The 17,070-nt window shown below is 42.7% G+C and overlaps 1 protein-coding gene across 1 annotated transcript in view; it reads left to right on the forward strand.

Annotated features, from left to right (window-relative positions):
* The window catches only part of MYO1C (myosin IC), a gene marked incomplete at its 3' end in the record, with an annotated part of 58,380 nt that extends 41,965 nt beyond the window's left edge, over nt 1-16,415 (forward strand). The window contains exons 5-32 of the mRNA XM_082008639.1: nt 68-148; nt 932-1,111; nt 1,299-1,397; nt 1,631-1,744; nt 2,312-2,383; nt 2,679-2,798; nt 3,031-3,113; nt 3,797-3,902; nt 4,286-4,366; nt 4,745-4,836; nt 5,957-6,051; nt 6,290-6,336; nt 6,619-6,699; nt 6,884-6,989; nt 7,513-7,630; nt 7,863-7,976; nt 8,158-8,234; nt 8,406-8,474; nt 8,900-8,984; nt 9,202-9,361; nt 10,132-10,215; nt 11,966-12,059; nt 12,160-12,215; nt 12,699-12,834; nt 14,352-14,422; nt 14,865-14,962; nt 15,242-15,341; nt 16,389-16,415. Coding sequence (XP_081864765.1) covers nt 68-148; nt 932-1,111; nt 1,299-1,397; nt 1,631-1,744; nt 2,312-2,383; nt 2,679-2,798; nt 3,031-3,113; nt 3,797-3,902; nt 4,286-4,366; nt 4,745-4,836; nt 5,957-6,051; nt 6,290-6,336; nt 6,619-6,699; nt 6,884-6,989; nt 7,513-7,630; nt 7,863-7,976; nt 8,158-8,234; nt 8,406-8,474; nt 8,900-8,984; nt 9,202-9,361; nt 10,132-10,215; nt 11,966-12,059; nt 12,160-12,215; nt 12,699-12,834; nt 14,352-14,422; nt 14,865-14,962; nt 15,242-15,341; nt 16,389-16,415 — 2,646 coding nt within the window. The remainder of the gene's footprint in view (nt 1-67; nt 149-931; nt 1,112-1,298; nt 1,398-1,630; nt 1,745-2,311; nt 2,384-2,678; nt 2,799-3,030; nt 3,114-3,796; nt 3,903-4,285; nt 4,367-4,744; nt 4,837-5,956; nt 6,052-6,289; nt 6,337-6,618; nt 6,700-6,883; nt 6,990-7,512; nt 7,631-7,862; nt 7,977-8,157; nt 8,235-8,405; nt 8,475-8,899; nt 8,985-9,201; nt 9,362-10,131; nt 10,216-11,965; nt 12,060-12,159; nt 12,216-12,698; nt 12,835-14,351; nt 14,423-14,864; nt 14,963-15,241; nt 15,342-16,388) is intronic.
* Between the last annotated feature and the right edge of the window lie 655 nt (nt 16,416-17,070).

The raw sequence follows: 17,070 nt of genomic DNA on the forward strand, positions 1-17,070 counted from the left end.
CGCCGAAGTGTTTATAAATAATCTTATTTGATACTTATTTATTTTTCCCTAATCGTTTTCATTTCAGGCCTTTGGAAATGCAAAAACCCTTCGGAATGACAACTCCAGCAGATTTGGGAAATACATGGATGTGCAGTTTGATTACAGGGTAACTTAAAATTTCTTTTATACTTCAGAACTGGTCCCGGTCATAGCAGGTCTCTGTTGCCTGTGCTTTCATGTACTGATGTGTGCCTGCGGCAATTGTTTTGCATTCCCTTGACACAGCGTGAGCAGAGTCTGTGGTAGCAAAGTTTTGGTTCTAGAGGATTTTATAGAACACACTTTCCTTTCTTTCTTCCCTCATTTCTTTATATAAGGAGGCAGCAAGATTAAATCGTCTTATTTTTAGGGTATATGTGCACCATGCAAATGGATACTCCCAAACTAAATCCATGTAAGCCTGTGATCTGAAGATAAGCTCTGTCCTGTGTAACTTCGCATAGTGTTTGTTTCGGTTCTGATCCAAATTGCCCCACTCTATGAAGGTGAACATGGTGCAGGAACTGAGTCGCTCAGCATACAGCAGTCTGGTAAACGTCTCAATATGTAACCCCTCCACGCTCTCCGTTTTGTTGCTTTTACTTTGTGTTGAATTCTTTCTGAGAAGGAATTTTACACAAGTCAAGATCCTGTTCAGTATGTGCTGTAGCCATGATCTGTGTGATGGCATGTTATTTTCACTTGATAGCTCATTTTGCGTGCACTTCGAAACTCAAATTGCCGCTCTGTTTTAGCTGAAATAGAGATTGTGACGCAAAACGACAGATAGTTTTCTGTCTTTTCATAGGCTATCATTTTGTATCCTCTTTGTCTTTGAATAGACCACCAGGAAGCAGAAATATTTTCCTCTATATTGATGAACTATTTCAATGCATCTGGTTTGATTTAGGGGGCTCCTGTTGGGGGCCATATCTTGAACTACCTCCTGGAGAAATCCCGAGTTGTGCACCAGAATCATGGAGAGAGGAACTTCCACATTTTCTACCAGCTGCTAGAAGGAGGGGAAGAGGACTTACTGCGAAGGCTGGGCCTCGAAAAGAGCCCACAACAGTATCACTATTTAGTAAAGGTGTGCATTATCTAGTAATTCTCATAATATTATGTTATAGGACCGGTATATTCTCAGTTAGCTTTGTAGTTTCCTTCCCTCGCTTCAAAAATAACACTGAGATTACTGCTATAAAAACAAACACATGGCATGAGTAATATATCTTTGACAATTATTTACTTATTTATAGCAAACTGTGTCTTTTTAGGGCCACTGTGCAAGGGTCAGTTCCATAAACGATAAAAATGATTGGAAGATTGTGCGAAGAGCCCTGTCCATTATAAGCTTCAATGACAATGAGGTGGAGGTAAGACACGTTTAACAGCACAGCTGATTTTCCTACTCTTAAGGAATTTTTCTGCTTTGATTTGTTATTTCTGACTGAAGGCAGCCTTCAGAGTGAATGTATTCTCTGCAAAAATCCTGAAGGAAAAAATACAAAACATTCTCATAAAATGTTAATTAGTACAAAAATCTCACTGCCGTTTCTCATGGTGTTCATTTCATCATCTTGATTTGTGCCTGTTGCTTCTGTCCTAGGATTTGCTGAGCATTGTGGCTAGCGTCCTCCATCTGGGGAACGTGCAGTTTGCTGCTGATGACCAAGGAAATGCTCAGGTCACTACAGAGAATCAGATTAAATACCTGGCTAGGGTGAGTATCACCAGTTAGAGATCATAGAACATGAAAGATAAATTGGAGAGGTTTCCTTATTTTGAACTTGGTACCATCGCACCATTTTAGAATATGATTTAGAAGTTTTCATAAGTTTACTTTTATTTGACCTAAATAAAATGCAAATACTAACATCAAAACCCTTTAATTAACAACTTCTGTATTTACCGCTTGATCCACCACTGACTTGAGGTTTTTGCCTTCAGGCAGCGGGATAGGAATAGACCTACTCTGGAGGTTTAAAGTTTTAAAGTTTAGAGTTTTAAAGAAAGAACAACCCTTGTGGCTTTGCTTAGTCAGTTCTTTGTGGCAGAACAATCAAGCCAATTTATTTGTTAGCTCCTATCACTGGCAGAAAGGAGGTGGTGTGCGGGAGGAGAGGGAAGGATTGACGTTGCAAGAAGTCTTGCAGTGCGAATGAGAAAATAAAGGGTTGTCTCGCTGGAGTGTGCTTTTAAGGACAAGCCTTTCTAATCTCTTAAAATGACTACGGAGAAATTGAACGTACTGTTTCATAAATTAATTTAATATTCTACTGCTTTGCAGCTTCTGGCAGTTGAGGGTTCTGTTCTTCGAGATGCATTGATCCACAAGAAGATCATAGCAAAAGGGGAAGAGGTAAGAACATGAACTGGGGATCTGGGAGGCACATGGGATTCAATCAAGCTAGTGATACACTGTCAGCTCTCTTACCAGAACTAGAGAGTTCACCTCTCACTTGTCAGAGGAGGTTGGCAGTGCAGGAGTCCCATAACCTAATGGTGACTTGCAGCTTGTACGGCTGGCAGACAGTGATATGAGCTGAGCCTAGATGGGATGCCGTTGAGTGGCTGTTTATTAACAGTGAACTGGGGAAACTGAATTTCTCAGTGGAACGGCTGTTGAATAGCTTTTTTTCTCCTTCTGCACTCAGCTAATCAGTCCTCTGAACCTGGAGCAGGCAGCCTACGCAAGGGATGCACTCGCTAAGGCAATATACGGACGCACCTTCTCCTGGCTGGTGAACAAGGTTAACAAGTCTCTTGCTTACAAGGTAAATGAACCTTTTGTTTGTTGATATCCAACCAAGTGTGAAAGGAAGTTACAAATCTTTTATCTGCAAAGCAGAGAAATGGTAAGTTCCATGCTCTACAGTGATTCCTACATTCATTTGTTTTCCATTAAGAGGATAGGAGTAAATGCTGTAACTAAATGGGTAGGACCCAGTGATGGGTTGTTAGCTGTGAGTACATATCAACATTTTTTTTTTTTCCCCCATATTGCAGGAAGGAGAGTTTCCGGGCTGGAGAAGTACAACAGTTCTAGGATTGCTTGATATCTATGGATTTGAGGTTTTCCAGCACAACAGGTTTGTTTCAATTGGTGTCTTTGAGATTTTGAGTAAACTCTGCATGACTTCATTCATTGTAATGTTTTCTCTGTTGTGAAGTAAGACAGTATTCTGTCTCTGGTTCTGGTAGTAACAGAGAGATGACGTTTCGACTTCAGGAAATCTGCCGAATAACTGATAATCACAGGGCTTCTAACACTCGGGGCATCTAGCTAATATTTAGCATTTACAGCTGTTAATATTCCTGGTATTTTAAAGAGAGTGTTGCCTTTTGGGGGGGTATTCATGTGTTACCCTGAACCATGCCTGTGTCCAGCCCTCTGGCACAGTGGTGGCTGTTGTTCTGGCATCTCTCCATGGTGGTGTGAATGGGGAAAAACAGCTATAAAACGGTGCATGGGACCATGTCAGAGTCTGGAACCTGACTCTAGCAGATAGCAAGGACCGGAGACTCTCAAATTTGCAGTATTATTGGGCCCTTTTTAAAAGTTTTTGTGTTCCATCCCTCCTTCTGGAACTCTTTCATGAGATCCACTACATAATAAACTTACTAAACTAATACATTCAGTAAACAAACATTTCACAAAATCTATTTCTCTTGATTTACAGATACGTATTCATGCTGCCGCCCACTGCAGCAAAATAACTTCTTTTACTTGTGGTACAGTGTTAGTGATTATTTTTCTGATTTTTGTTTGCAGCTTTGAGCAATTTTGTATTAACTATTGTAATGAAAAATTGCAGCAGCTCTTCATAGAGCTGACATTGAAGTCGGAGCAAGAAGAATACGAGTCAGAAGGCATAGCGGTAAGAGCCGATATCATCGCTTCCACTGTCTCCCTTGTAGCACCTCTTGCAGGCCAGAGGACAGATTAGAAAGGAGCTGCTAATAATGGTCTGCCAAGTAAATGAATTAAAGAACTTTCCTTTTTCCTTTCTTTTTGAAACACTTTGGTAACACTGTGTGATACAGCTAGAAGTGAGTAATGCCATTCCAATCTTTTACTTTGTTGAAAAACCCTGCCTTTTAAAAGGAATGTAAGGAAAACAAATTTGAGTGAAAAAGCTTTGATTCAAATTTGACAGAAAGATTATTTAAATTAGGTGCTGTCTGAAATGTTCTGAAGTTTTCATGTTTTTTTTCCAGTCTAGAATTGTTTTCACCCAAGTGTGATTTCCTCTCTTTGTAGTGGGAGCCAGTTCAGTATTTCAACAACAAAATAATTTGTGATTTGGTGGAAGAGAAATTCAAAGGCATCATTTCTATTCTGGTGAGTAGACAACAGCTTTTAAAATCAAGAATTTGAGGCAGCGTAGTGGAAAACAAGGGAAAGAACACAGAGGGGAGAAAGGTCTAAGCTTATCTGAGGATGATTTGGGCAGGTGGGAAGAGTGACACCGTTAAAGTCATACTCTATCACCTCCCATCTGCTCTCAGGAAAGAAGCTTCCAATCCAGGCAGTCCGGCAGCAGGAAAGTGTTCTCCTTTTCAGCTCAGCAGTTCTTCATTTGTTGAGCTAAGAGCTGGCCTACCTGTTAAAAGGCCAAAGGGTCAAACTGGGGCAGCGTTTCAGTCAGACAGAGTTAGAGCTGGCCGGTGCGCTGACAAGCGTAGCAAGAAATCAATACTAGACTGCGTGTGTTTGTAGGATGAAGAGTGTCTGAGACCTGGGGATGCCACAGATACAACATTCTTGGAGAAATTGGAGGAAACTGTGAAGAACCACCCTCACTTTCTCACGTGAGTGTTCACATAGCTGAGAGCAGTTATACTGGTAGGATCCAAGTGTGTGCTAGAGCTTTAATTATGCCTCAATAACATTAAAACTCATCATGTGTATAACTGGGTCCCACATAAATGGTGATTGTGTTTTCTTTTGCAAAGAGATTAGATTGTGAGTTAAGATAATACAGAGTAAGTTGCCAAGACTAACTGCCTTGCTCTTCTCAAGACTACACTTCAGAATACAATAGGAGCAACAAAACTCTTGTTACTGGCTTGCCTCTTCACCAGTCTCTTCCTGGCATCGAACTGCTAGTATGTCCAAGGAATTTGGAGGCTTGCAGCTTCTTGGCTCTTCTGAGATCTGGCCCAATACTTCAGGTGTGACAGACTCTCTGGTATGGAGTATTAGGCCAGATCATTCCCCAGTGTTGATGGCTTCCTGGGGGAAGATGACCGATGACACAAGTCAGGCCTACGAATAACATGGAGCAGAATTTTACTGGTGAAAGCACTGTTCAGAGGTGTATATGCACTAGAATGGTTTAAGTAGTGTTAGTGCTTTTGAAATTGAGAGGTTTGTATTACACTAACGCACCTTTGCGGGCACCTGCTTCTGAGACCATGCTGATGTCCTTCCTTTGACGTTGGTAACCTATCCACATTGCAGCCACTCTGCTTTAATGGCTGTGAATTCCGTGTTTTACCTTTCAGATTGTTTACTTCAGTTTTGGAGCTCCGAATGTCTTTTTATTCTTACCGACTGTTCTGCTTATGCTCAGATTAGGATCTGTACAGCGTCTCATGAGTATGCCAGCCTGCTGCCAGCATCTCCACTGCCCTCTTGCCTGCTGCCTCTACTCTAATTTCATGTGCACACAGAGCCACTTTGCAACCTTGCCAGGAAGCTGAAAGTTCATCCATTCGAAATAAACATAAATACATTTTAAGACATTTTTATGATTTGCTGGTTGATAACTATTTACTTTTGGTCTTGAAAATCAGCCAGTCGGATTTATTCCCCCCCTTCTATGTTGATGTAGCCGCACTGTGGGATCAGATGCCATAGTGCTTTTTGAAGTGAATCCCCCGCCATGAAACAAATGTTTCTCATGAAGTTTCTTCACTTTCTCACCAGGCACAAGCTTGCTGACCAGAAGACTCGCAAGTCACTGGGGCGGGAGGAGTTTCGGCTTTTGCACTATGCTGGAGAGGTCACCTACAGCGTTGCAGGTAAGCGTGTGCATCATCTCTGCTGTGTCTCACTCTTTTCTCCACTCTTTTCTCCTCCTCCCATCCTCTGCCCTTTGAATTAAAACAGCTTCACTACACAGTAAAGAAAAAACTGGGCATAGAATACTTCTACACATCATTTGATTAACCAGATTAATTTCCCATCTCCAATTCCTGCCTTGTTGTGAAGTTCCTGTGGAACAGCGGTGGCAGCCTGAGCGGTTTCTTTTTCTTCCAGGTTTTCTAGATAAAAACAATGACCTTCTCTTTCGGAACCTAAAGGAGGTGAGTGTGGATAGAGGACGCTTCCAATACTCAGCAGAATGAGCAGTCGGGTTTAAAATGGGGTAGCACCTGAGGGAAAGGATTCTTCTAGACTCTACTTGGAGAATGCGTGTCCGTAGGGCTGCACTATGAAAAGACAAATTGAGGTGCCCAAAGTTTATTTTATTATTAAAAAGCAAAACAAAACAAAAAAACCCAAACGAACAGTTTTGGCCCGTGTTTCTTTGACAGTTCTCTGAAGAATACTTTGTACTTTATCTCTGAAAATGTTTCTCTCTGCAGACCATGTGCAACTCTGAGAATCCTATCATAAATCAGTGTTTTGACAGGACGGAACTGACAGACAAAAAGAGACCCGAAACGGTAAGAACACAAGAGCTGGATGGAAGTGTGGCTATTTCCTCTTTTTAAAAGATATGTCCTGTCTAACACGGTAATTGGAACTCAAGCCTCCTACATTTAAAGCTGGGAGACTGAGGTTTGTTCTGCAGTCACAAGTACTAGCTGTAAGTCATCGCTTCGTACAGTTTTCTTTCTTTTCTCCTAGGCAGCAACTCAGTTTAAAAACAGCCTCTCCAAACTCATGGAAATTCTGATGTCCAAAGAACCCTCCTACATCCGCTGCATTAAACCTAACGATGCTAAACAGGCTGGTATGACCCTGGTGACTCTTCCTCTTTTCTATGACAGCTATATATAGGCCACTAGATCCCAGTTCAGTGGGGCACGGAAGGGAGATCAAATGACGAAGTCCTGCAAGATTTTTTCATTTTGGGTCTGTGCCAGAGTTTCTTGTAAGGAGGTGGTGGCAGTACCATCAGCCAGGAATCAGAATGGGAGCACTGGGCTTGGGTGGAGTAGGGTCCTGTTTAAAGTGAAGAATTATTAACCTTCGTAACTTCCTTTTAACGGCCTTTATTCTCCCTCATTTCTTCCTCCTGTCTGCATAGAACATCCTAAAGGAGAACTTCTTTTTGGAACTAAATATAAATGTGTATTAAAGGGCACGGGGGAAGACAGGAGACACAAAGCAAGCTGTGTGGGACTTGCACCGTGAGGGTGGGTTAGAGGTTAAAGATAACTGCATAAGCTATAACCAAGAACTGACACTCCCTTCTCTAGATGAAGGGACAGCTATATATGAATCACATTTCTCTATTTTCCTCCTCTCTCAAGATCGATTTGATGAAGTTCTAATCCGACATCAAGTGAAATACCTAGGGTTGATGGAGAACCTCAGAGTGCGTAGAGCTGGGTTTGCTTATCGACGAAAATACGAAGTTTTCCTGCAAAGGTAGGATTACCTTGGACTTCCCTCTCCCTGCTGCTCCTTCCCCCTGCTCTGGGTCCCACAGCTCTTGAGGCTGGGGAGCTGTTCCAAACAGCAGAGGCAGCCAAAGAGGCAGCCCGTACACCCAAAAGACTTATTTTCTTGAGGGAACGAGAAGCACGGCCTCTCTCCCTTCCCATTGCCCTGTACGGACTGGACTTCTCTCCCTAAGATTTCTCCTGCTGTTAATTCACAGGTACAAATCACTTTGTCCAGAAACATGGCCTACATGGGACGGCCGGCCCCATGATGGGGTGGCTGTGCTGGTGAAGCATCTTGGCTACAAACAGGAAGAATACAAAATGGGACGGTTAGTTCTTCTATTTTCTTGATTTGAGATTATGAATCATTGGATGTCCGTGCCATTGCTTTTAAGTAAGGCTTCTCTCTGTAATGGGTGAGGAAAACATTAGAGATCCCAAAGGGGCTGCGAAGGGCAGGAAGCAAATTTCTCCGGCATGTTAAACATAATCCTGCATTTCTATCCCTAGAACAAAGATTTTTATCCGCTTTCCCAAGACCTTGTTTGCAACAGAAGATGCTCTGGAAGTGAGGAAGCAGAGTCTGGGTGAGTCAGACACTGCAGTAGCTTCATGGACAGTTAGCTGTCTGTTTTCTGATTTTTTAAATTTTTTTTTCTGTTTGTTCAGGGAGGGATTTTTGTTTGAAAAGTTGAACCTTTTTCTACCAAAATCTGCTTGGTCACAATTTCAAATTGCTGTTTTTCTTGCAATTTCAGCAACAAAAATGCAGGCCACATGGCGAGGTTTCTACCGTCGAAAGAAATTCCTGCACATGAAGCACTCAGGTACGAGAGAGAGGAAGCTGCAGCTTCCTTGGTGCTGTGTAATTGCATGGTTTGAAGTGGCCACTTTTGTCAGATGCGACTTGAGTTTGATGGGCAAGAAGGAACATTCCCAAAGCCTTGCGGGAAGTAGAACGGAAGACGGTGTAGTACCCAGTCCTTCCACCATTAGTCTGTGAGACTCGGAGCGAGAGAAGCAGACTTAATTCATGTTCACGCAGCAGTTTTCGTCTGCTGGTGCTTTTTATTGACATTTATCCATTGTGTCATGTTATTAAGAACTTAAATTATATTCTTTCCCACATGCCATGTTGAAGGCTGTTTACTTAGAGCGGGCTTTCTTAAGCACTCTTTGTTGCCCGTTGTGTGTGGAGTCAGTATTGGTAGGAAGGAGCTCACCTAGTGCAAAATCTTCATGTTGTTTTTAGCAATAGCTATCCAGTCCTGGTGGCGGGGAACCTTGGGACGCCGAAAAGCTGCCAAGAAGAAGTGGGCAGTAGAGACTATCAGAAGGTGCGTAAAGAATAACACAAGCCATCAAATGGGTACTTATTTCTTAACAATAAGATCATGATAATAAACTTTCTTGTCATTACAGTATCAGAGGTTTTTTTTAAAAATTACAGCTATTAAATAAAGCCCAGAAAATGGTTGGATTTGAAGAGACCTCTAAATATCACTAATTTTGATCACTTCTCTAATTTTCTAATAAAATTTTCTTCTTCCGCAGGTTCATTAAAGGTTTTATTTACCGGAACCACCCTCGCTGCCCAGAGAATGAGTATTTCCTTGATTACATCCGCTTCTCCTTCCTGATGAACCTCAAGCGTAATTTACCAAAAAATGTTTTGGACAAATCGTGGCCAACTCCTCCTCCGTCGCTCTGTGAGGTAGGCACAACTGCACTAGCATCAGGCGAATGACACGCAGGGTGGAGGAGACTAACGGCAGTATCAAAGACCATGGGCCACCACCGGCCTGCGGGGAGCCTCCTGCTATCAGAGCAAGAAAGAACCAGGTTCTGGTTCAGGTTCCACACTGCGTTAGCATCTCTGACTAGCAGAATTAATCCAGACATCATCACATGGGTGTAATTATAGCATATCTGTAAAATTATTAAGAGTTCTTGAGAGCCCGGTGCTGTTGCAACACCATTTTCTAAGGGTTTTCTCATCCATTTCTGAATTTTCCTCCCCTTTTTCTCTCTGAGCAAATTAAGTTCCCCCTGGACAGTTAAACTGGCTGCCATGACAATGTGGTTGCTTGTGAAGAACATATTAAACTTCCTCTGTTGCCATTATTATTCTGCATCTGGCAGAACTGGTTTTTTATCTGATCAGAACAAAATAGTGCAGCAAGTCCCAGTTATCCAAAGGTCCTTGTTTGTTTGGATTGCAGGTACAGCTGGAAGCGAGGAGTGGCACAGCTGTGTAACACGGAGTGCTCCTGGTAGTCCTCCTCCATTCTAAAGCAGTTGGAGCATGTTGCAGGGCAAACTCTTAGAGACGGGGAAAACAAACCTTGCATTATTTAATTTAAAAAGGAACTCTCAGTAATGAAAGAGTATTTAGATTTGGCAGTGCATTTTCTGCAGTCGCTGTTTGAATTGGTTTGCAATAATTTTGACCTATTCTTATTTACCGTGCGATTTCTCCTACAGGCATCCCAGCTCCTGCGACAGCTATGTATGCAGAACATGGTCTGGACCTACTGCAAGAGAATCAGCCCAGAGTGGAAGCAGCAGGTAAGAGACAACTTATTTCACAAAGTACGCTGATGGTGCCAAGATCAGGAGGGGGTTCTCAGCATTATTGGTTGTAAGAAATGAAGGAGGGGAGCGGCTGGGAGGGACAAGGGTACTACTGTAGAGGGAGGCACAGAAGCAGAAGATGGGAGAACTCTTGAATCACTGCATTCTTCAGTGGTTGGTTAACAGTTCCACAAGAATATTGTGATTTTTTTTTTTTTTTAGGTTACAGACAAAAACCTAAAAGACTAGAATGTGCATAAAATAAAGTAAAAAATCATTATATACATAGTGCTATACATACTATATAAACAGCATTATATAGCCATGCCTAATTTCTATACTGTAAGGCCCTGTTGTTCCTCCCATGGAAGATAAAAAAATGTAACAAGCCACATTATATTCTGGTTGTACCATAAAGTAGAGAACAAGAATTCTGCAGACACAAAACTTTGAGGCATTTTCCAGAGAAGTTACGTGAACAGTAACAGCTGCAGTTCTAGCTAAAAAGAACAAAAACACCACTGAAATTTGATTCATCTTAGTCATGGAAAGGTAGGGGGATGGAATTTCTTGTATATTTATAAAAGCTCAGTAATGAAGGGACATCATAGGAAAAGTTACATCTAAGCTGTTTAATGGATACAGCTATGAGAGGAGAGTAATAGTTGTCTTCAGGCTTTTTTTTTGCACTGCATAGTGTATCATACCACTTATAAAGGCCTGAGAAGTATTAAGTACATGTAATGAAATGCTGCAGATTAGTCAGGGGCTGAGCCTGTGATTAAGGACACAGGATTAATACCAGCCGTTACTGAGCTGGAGGTGGAAACTCAGCAGAACACTTGCTTTTCCCCAGTAAACCAGACTCGCTGATAATGAGTATCTTTTACCCACATTTTTACCTGTACATCACCTCAGGTACTTTACACTGTAATAGCAGCCCTAACGCACATTTGCCCCGAGTAAAGCAAAGGCACTTTCCCGTTTCCTCACTCCCTGGTTTTGTTCTGACTCTGAAGGAGCACCAGTGGGGAGCTCAGAGCACAGGTCCTATTTACAGTGCGGGGTGTCTGTGCCCTGCAATACGGCCGCTCGTTACGGTGACTAATCACTTAAACAGGAACTCCCAGGGCGATGGGGTAGCTAATGGAATTGTACTATTTGTCAGAGGATAAGGTAGAGAATACAGAGTAGATCAGAGCGCCGTAATCAGTGTGTTACACGGTGTTACACAGACAAGTTTTTTATCAGTACTCCAAGTAAAGATGGTGACTAGCTGAAAGGTCTTGGGGTGGGACGGAAAATAAATACTCTGAAACATGAAAAAAGCCATATGGGGTGGAGCAGGAGCAGAAACTGTTGAAGCTTAAGGAGGAAGAGGTTCTCCCTCACTGCAGTGGGAGGATTCTGAGACTTTTAAAACACGGGCATTTTCAAAATCCAGAGACTGGATGTCATGTCCAGATAAATTCAAACCAGAAATATGATGCATACTTTTGAGATGAAAGAAAAGGGGAAAAAGGAAGAAAATAAAGGAAATTTCTATGCTAAAGGTTGGGTAGCTGTTGAAAATTTAATGTGTGGAATATTTTCTGTAACTTCATGACTAGTATGATTTAGGAAGTCAGAACTAGATGGTGACTGCTAAAATACTAAAAAGATAGTATCTCTTTTAACATAAATTGATCTTTTTATTTAAGGAGACATTTTGTACTAAACAAGAACACATCTCTCTTCCTTGCAGTTGGAACAAAAAGTAATTGCCAGTGAGATTTTTAAAGGTAAAAAAGACAATTACCCTCAGAGTGTTCCTAGACTCTTCATCAACACTCGACTGGGTGAGTAGGTGTGAAACTTCAACAGGAAGTAGGAAGTTAATCTACTCTTTTCTTGCTAGAAATTTCTCTTTCTGACCTCACCTCTTTGGTTTTAATACAGGTAACGAAGAGATAAATGCTAAAGTCCTTCAGGCTTTAGAAAGTGAAGCAATTAAGGTGAGATATGTGTCCTAATACTTTTGTCAAGCTTCTGGAGTTATTCAGCAGAATATCAGAAGATTAGATTTCTGAAGAAAATATACCGAGAATTTTACATTACACTAAGCTTGTAATACCTTAAGAGATAGTCTATGGGAAGAGCTCACGGCTCGGAAACTGTTGCCAGAGATTATGGCAAGCTTATGTCAGTCAAGAATCAAAGGGGTTGCAGCTGGCATGGCTGGAGAGGAAAGGAACGATGAAGAAACCTACACAGGCTGAAACTAAACCTGGATTTTTCAAGCCCACAGTCAGACAGCCCTGGTCATCAAGTTACTGTTCAGAACTCCTCTAGGGCAGCAAGGAAGTCTGTGGCAGAACTGAGGACTCAAAAGGATGGTCTCCGTTCTCAGTTTACCACCTGCAAGCTCTCTAGGCTAGAGGGAAGGTAGCTGACAATTAAACAAATTGCATTTTTAGCCCTGTTAACACTTATTTCAGTATGCAGTTCCTGTGATCAAGTATGACCGGAAAGGATACAAAGCAAGAGCACGGCAGCTGCTTCTTACCCAGAACGCAGTCGTCATAGTTGAGGAATCCAAAATCAAACAACGAATCGACTATGCCAATCTGACTGGTAAGAGTGGTAACATAAAGTGGGGTTTGGCTCACTTGACTGAAGTCAGATTTCACCTTGGCTACAGTTACATAAGTAATAATAACCAATTTGTCTTTGTCCTGGACAAAGAATGGAATTATCTGATACTGACAAGCATTTTAAGTCTGCAATATCTTGAAATGGACTTTTCCTAAAATTAACTCCATAAAATGTCACAAAAATTATTCAATTCATCTCCCCCAAGCTCCATCCTAAATCATTTCCCAATTGCCCATCTCTACTGCAGGGCAGTTGTGCCATTATTACATAGCAGTGGCTTGGGACACTGCTCCAGCTTTCAGCCCTCTACGTACTTGACACCGACTTGATACTTTTAGAGGGGGAACTTGGTCAGACAGAGAAAACAGTGCTGAATCTGGGGCAGCGTAGTCATTACTTGGCTTTGTCTGAAACCTCTCACCTCACAGCTCCAGCTCAGCTACAGTTCCTCTTTACAGCCACTTTTGGTGCTACTCATTTCAATAGTTGCATCAGGCTGACATCTACTGTATTTGTAACCGTCACCCTTTGAAGCAGTTTCCAAAGGGAACACTAATTCGGGGTTCTGAGATTCCCATAAGATGCTATTACAGCAGAGACATATGTTTATCTCCGCTAGGGTCAGGCTAGCTCAATCTAAACAGCTAATCCAGTTTGTTTAATATCTTGACACTAGATACAAAGTCCAAAAATAAACTCTGAAGAAACAGACACTCCTGAAACACAGCACAGTGCTCCTTACCTAATCCCTACCCCCATGCCCCAGGGAGAGGATTTTTTTTTCATTTATCAACCATGAGCAACTCCTGGCAGAGGCTAAGCCTCTTTCTCACTCTATGGTCACACTGGGCTGTGGAATTCAGAGCCTGAGTCAGTCACAGCGCAGCACAACAAGAACCTGCAGCAGCTCCGGATCTGCAATGCTCAGTGTACCAGCAAGCACAGCGGCAAGGCAAGGAGTTCCCAGCAATAACAACTTTCTGGAGCCAAGCTCCTGCAGCAGCTCTGGCCTTTCTTACCCAGTGTTGGCAGTGGGGGGAAGACAACAGTGACTGCACCGTTCCAGTTGTCCCTCTCCTTCTTAGTGCCCCAGTAATGTCACCACTTGTCCACCTACAGGGCTAGAATGAAGTATCTGTCCAGTGGGTGCTGAAAAGTAAAATTTTGGTCATAGGTCCCTTAACTGGCCAAGTAGCTCTTTTTCGAGGGCCATGACAGTTTGTAAACAGGCATTCTTCCTACTTCTGATGGACAGAGGCATCTGAAAGTTTCTTTTCCACCTTAAAGAGCACAGTTACAAGCCGATTGTCTGTCACCTTGCAGCCCGTTCAGCCTCTTTGCTGGCATGTTAGCGCAGTGCGTCTATGCAACTTCTCAGCTGTCGGGTGTCTTGGCGTGAGAACAACAGTTGCCACGTTCCTGGGCGAGGTTCTGAAACACATGCAAGAATCCCAGCAGAGTTGTCTTGGGTGTCAAATGGCCATTCTCTATTGCAGGCATCTCCGTCAGCAGCCTGAGCGACAACTTGTTTGTGCTGCACGTGCACTGCGAGGATAACAAACAGAAGGTAGTGGGACTCCTCCATCATTTCTCCAATCACCTCTGGAGTTTTAAAGGCACAAAGAGCAGAAGATCCAACTGGAGGGTGGGAGTGGAACACACATGGTGCCATGTAGGGGTGAGCAGCCCCCATCTGTGACTGACTTTGGGCCAGCTCTCAGCAGCATTTTAGTTACATTTATTTGTGCTCACAGATGGGATTCACCAGTGACTTGCTCACCAGCAGGACTGGTGCTGTCCCTTGCCCCCATTATTGATACCTTGTAAATTCATTAACTGCTGTAGGTACACCCAGAGATCTCCACCAAGCTTGATCCTCTTGGAGGAGCGTTCTTCCGTGCTAACCTATGGAGCTAGTCCTGGCCCTGTTAATTACAGCATAATGGCAATTTTGGTATACTGGCACTGTAAAGCCATCATCATAAACCATCATCTCTTTTGCCTCCCAGGGAGATGTTGTACTTCAAAGCGACCATGTGATCGAGACACTAACAAAAACAGCCATGCAGGCAGACAAAGTCAATCATGTCAACATCAATCAGGGCAGGTGAGTGAAGCCAAGCCCCTCTCAGGAGCTGCCTTGGTTTACTTGTGTTGGTTCTGAAGAGAGCTGTTTCAGCATTAAAGGGCTACAGAAACACACCTACATGACATCAAAATGTACCAAATCGATCTTAACTAGACTAAGGCTCCCTTTCCTCAAACAAGCAGCTCTGTCACAGCTAAGCATCAATACAAAGCAGCCACTTACACAAGGGTAAAACTATGCTAGTGGAGAAGACACAAATACTCATCAAATCTGTTCTTACCTCTTGTCTCTTTGCAGCATAAAATTTACAGTTGGGCAAGGCAAAGAAGGCATCATTGACTTTATATCAGGATCAGAACTGCTTATAGCCAAAGCCAAGAATGGCCATCTAACAGTGGTGAGTACAGCCTGAGGTTGGTAACAAATGTTCTTCACTTGCAGTGATCCAAACCCAGACTTTGGCATTAAACTGTATTTGCAGCAGATGGACACATGCCACATGACTTTCCTGCTGAACACACTGCCCTGGTCTACCAGCCTTTTCCCCAGCTGGAGCTGGGTTTTCTCTTCCTGCAGTCTCAAGACTGCCAGGCTTATTCACACTCATCAAGTCTTACCACTTTTTTTTTTTCCCCATCCCCAAGATTCAGGCTTTAATGCTATACTCTATTGCAAATCAAATTTTAGAAAGAGGATTTAAAAACAGGAACCAAAACACACACACCCCCTTCCCTTCTCAGATTATTTGTAGTCTTTCTGCTAGTCAGATACAGTCATGCAACCGATTTATGCATTGCCAAATTAAAGGTTGTTCAGAAAGAAGTCCGGAGCATACTTAGCCTGCACTCGCTCCCCTTCCAGCATCAGAGCTAGAAGAGTGAGCTCCCCTGCCCTACTGCAGGCTGAGTAGCCTCAGAACAGCAATCACCATTTCCACTTTGCCCATCCTGTGGAACCCGCAAACGCAGCCCTGCCAAGGGAGTTCCTTGCTCTATGCCTACAGACTGTACGCAGGAAGAGCTGACATTTGTACAAGCATGCTGAAATGAGGATTGTGCTGCTTCATTTGCTATCAGTAACAGCCTTTCCAAGCCAGCCCTAGGAACATTTTTCCAGTTTTGCCCCTCCCTCCTCAGCAAAGCAGTCTCGTACTGCTAGCCTTGGGAGAAGTTTTTACTGTAGCCTCAGAGACTGGGGTGTAAGAGCGCTGTGGACTCCTCTAACTTGCTGAGCTCAAATGTACTGAATTGCCAGTACCTGCTTTTGTTCCCTGCTGAGATTGGCCAACTTCAGAGTAGAGCAGACTCTACATACTGTGGCCTAGCAGCTTAATTCTACAAGCCAATCTTCGTTGCACTTCACTTCAAAGATGTGTTAGGAGCTAAACCTGTTGCAGCATCTTTGTTTTCAACACACTTCCTAGCTTGTCTTTCTTCTCCCACAGGTTGCTCCACGTTTGAATTCTCGATGATAAAACGTGCCACCACAACAGGACCTTCTCCTCCATCAGTCTGACTGTACCCTATAGAATTGGCTGGACATTGTTCCCAGCAACATCCCCCCTCCTTCCTCGCTTTGCTCATTTTGTTTATTGCTACCAAAGACCTGCACTTTCAGAAAATCCACAAAATACATCTTGCTTTCTTGTCTTAATATGAAAGTTCCAAAAGAAAGGCCTTCTCTTCCTTACCTTAGTGGCAAACGCATGGGTCCAACGCAATGCCTGTGAAACTGTGGCTCATGAAACATAGTCAAGCTGGGCTTTGAGGGAAAGGTAGCTCTGCTTGTTAGAGTTTAAGCCCTGATGGAAACAACCAAAATTTGTGCTTGTTGTCATCAAAAAGCACAATCAGGTAACAAACAACTCTGCTGCTTTGCCAGCCAAATCAATGAAATGCCAAACTTTATATTCAGAAAGAATGTTTTATGAAGAATTTTGCTCCAAGACATATTGTGTTACAGTATATTAAAGCCATATTGTGTAAATGAGTAAAACCCTGTAAATACTTTATAGCCGAGTATGAGATGCACTACAAGAGATGGAGTTGATGTGGAAATTTTTGTGTTTTAGATTTGGAACTTTTGTTGGTTTTAGTTTATGATTATAAGGTATTAATCTGAGGAAC

The sequence above is a fragment of the Phaethon aethereus genome (assembly GCF_964289735.1).
Source record: "Phaethon aethereus genome assembly, chromosome: 19".
NCBI lineage: Eukaryota > Metazoa > Chordata > Aves > Phaethontiformes > Phaethontidae > Phaethon > Phaethon aethereus.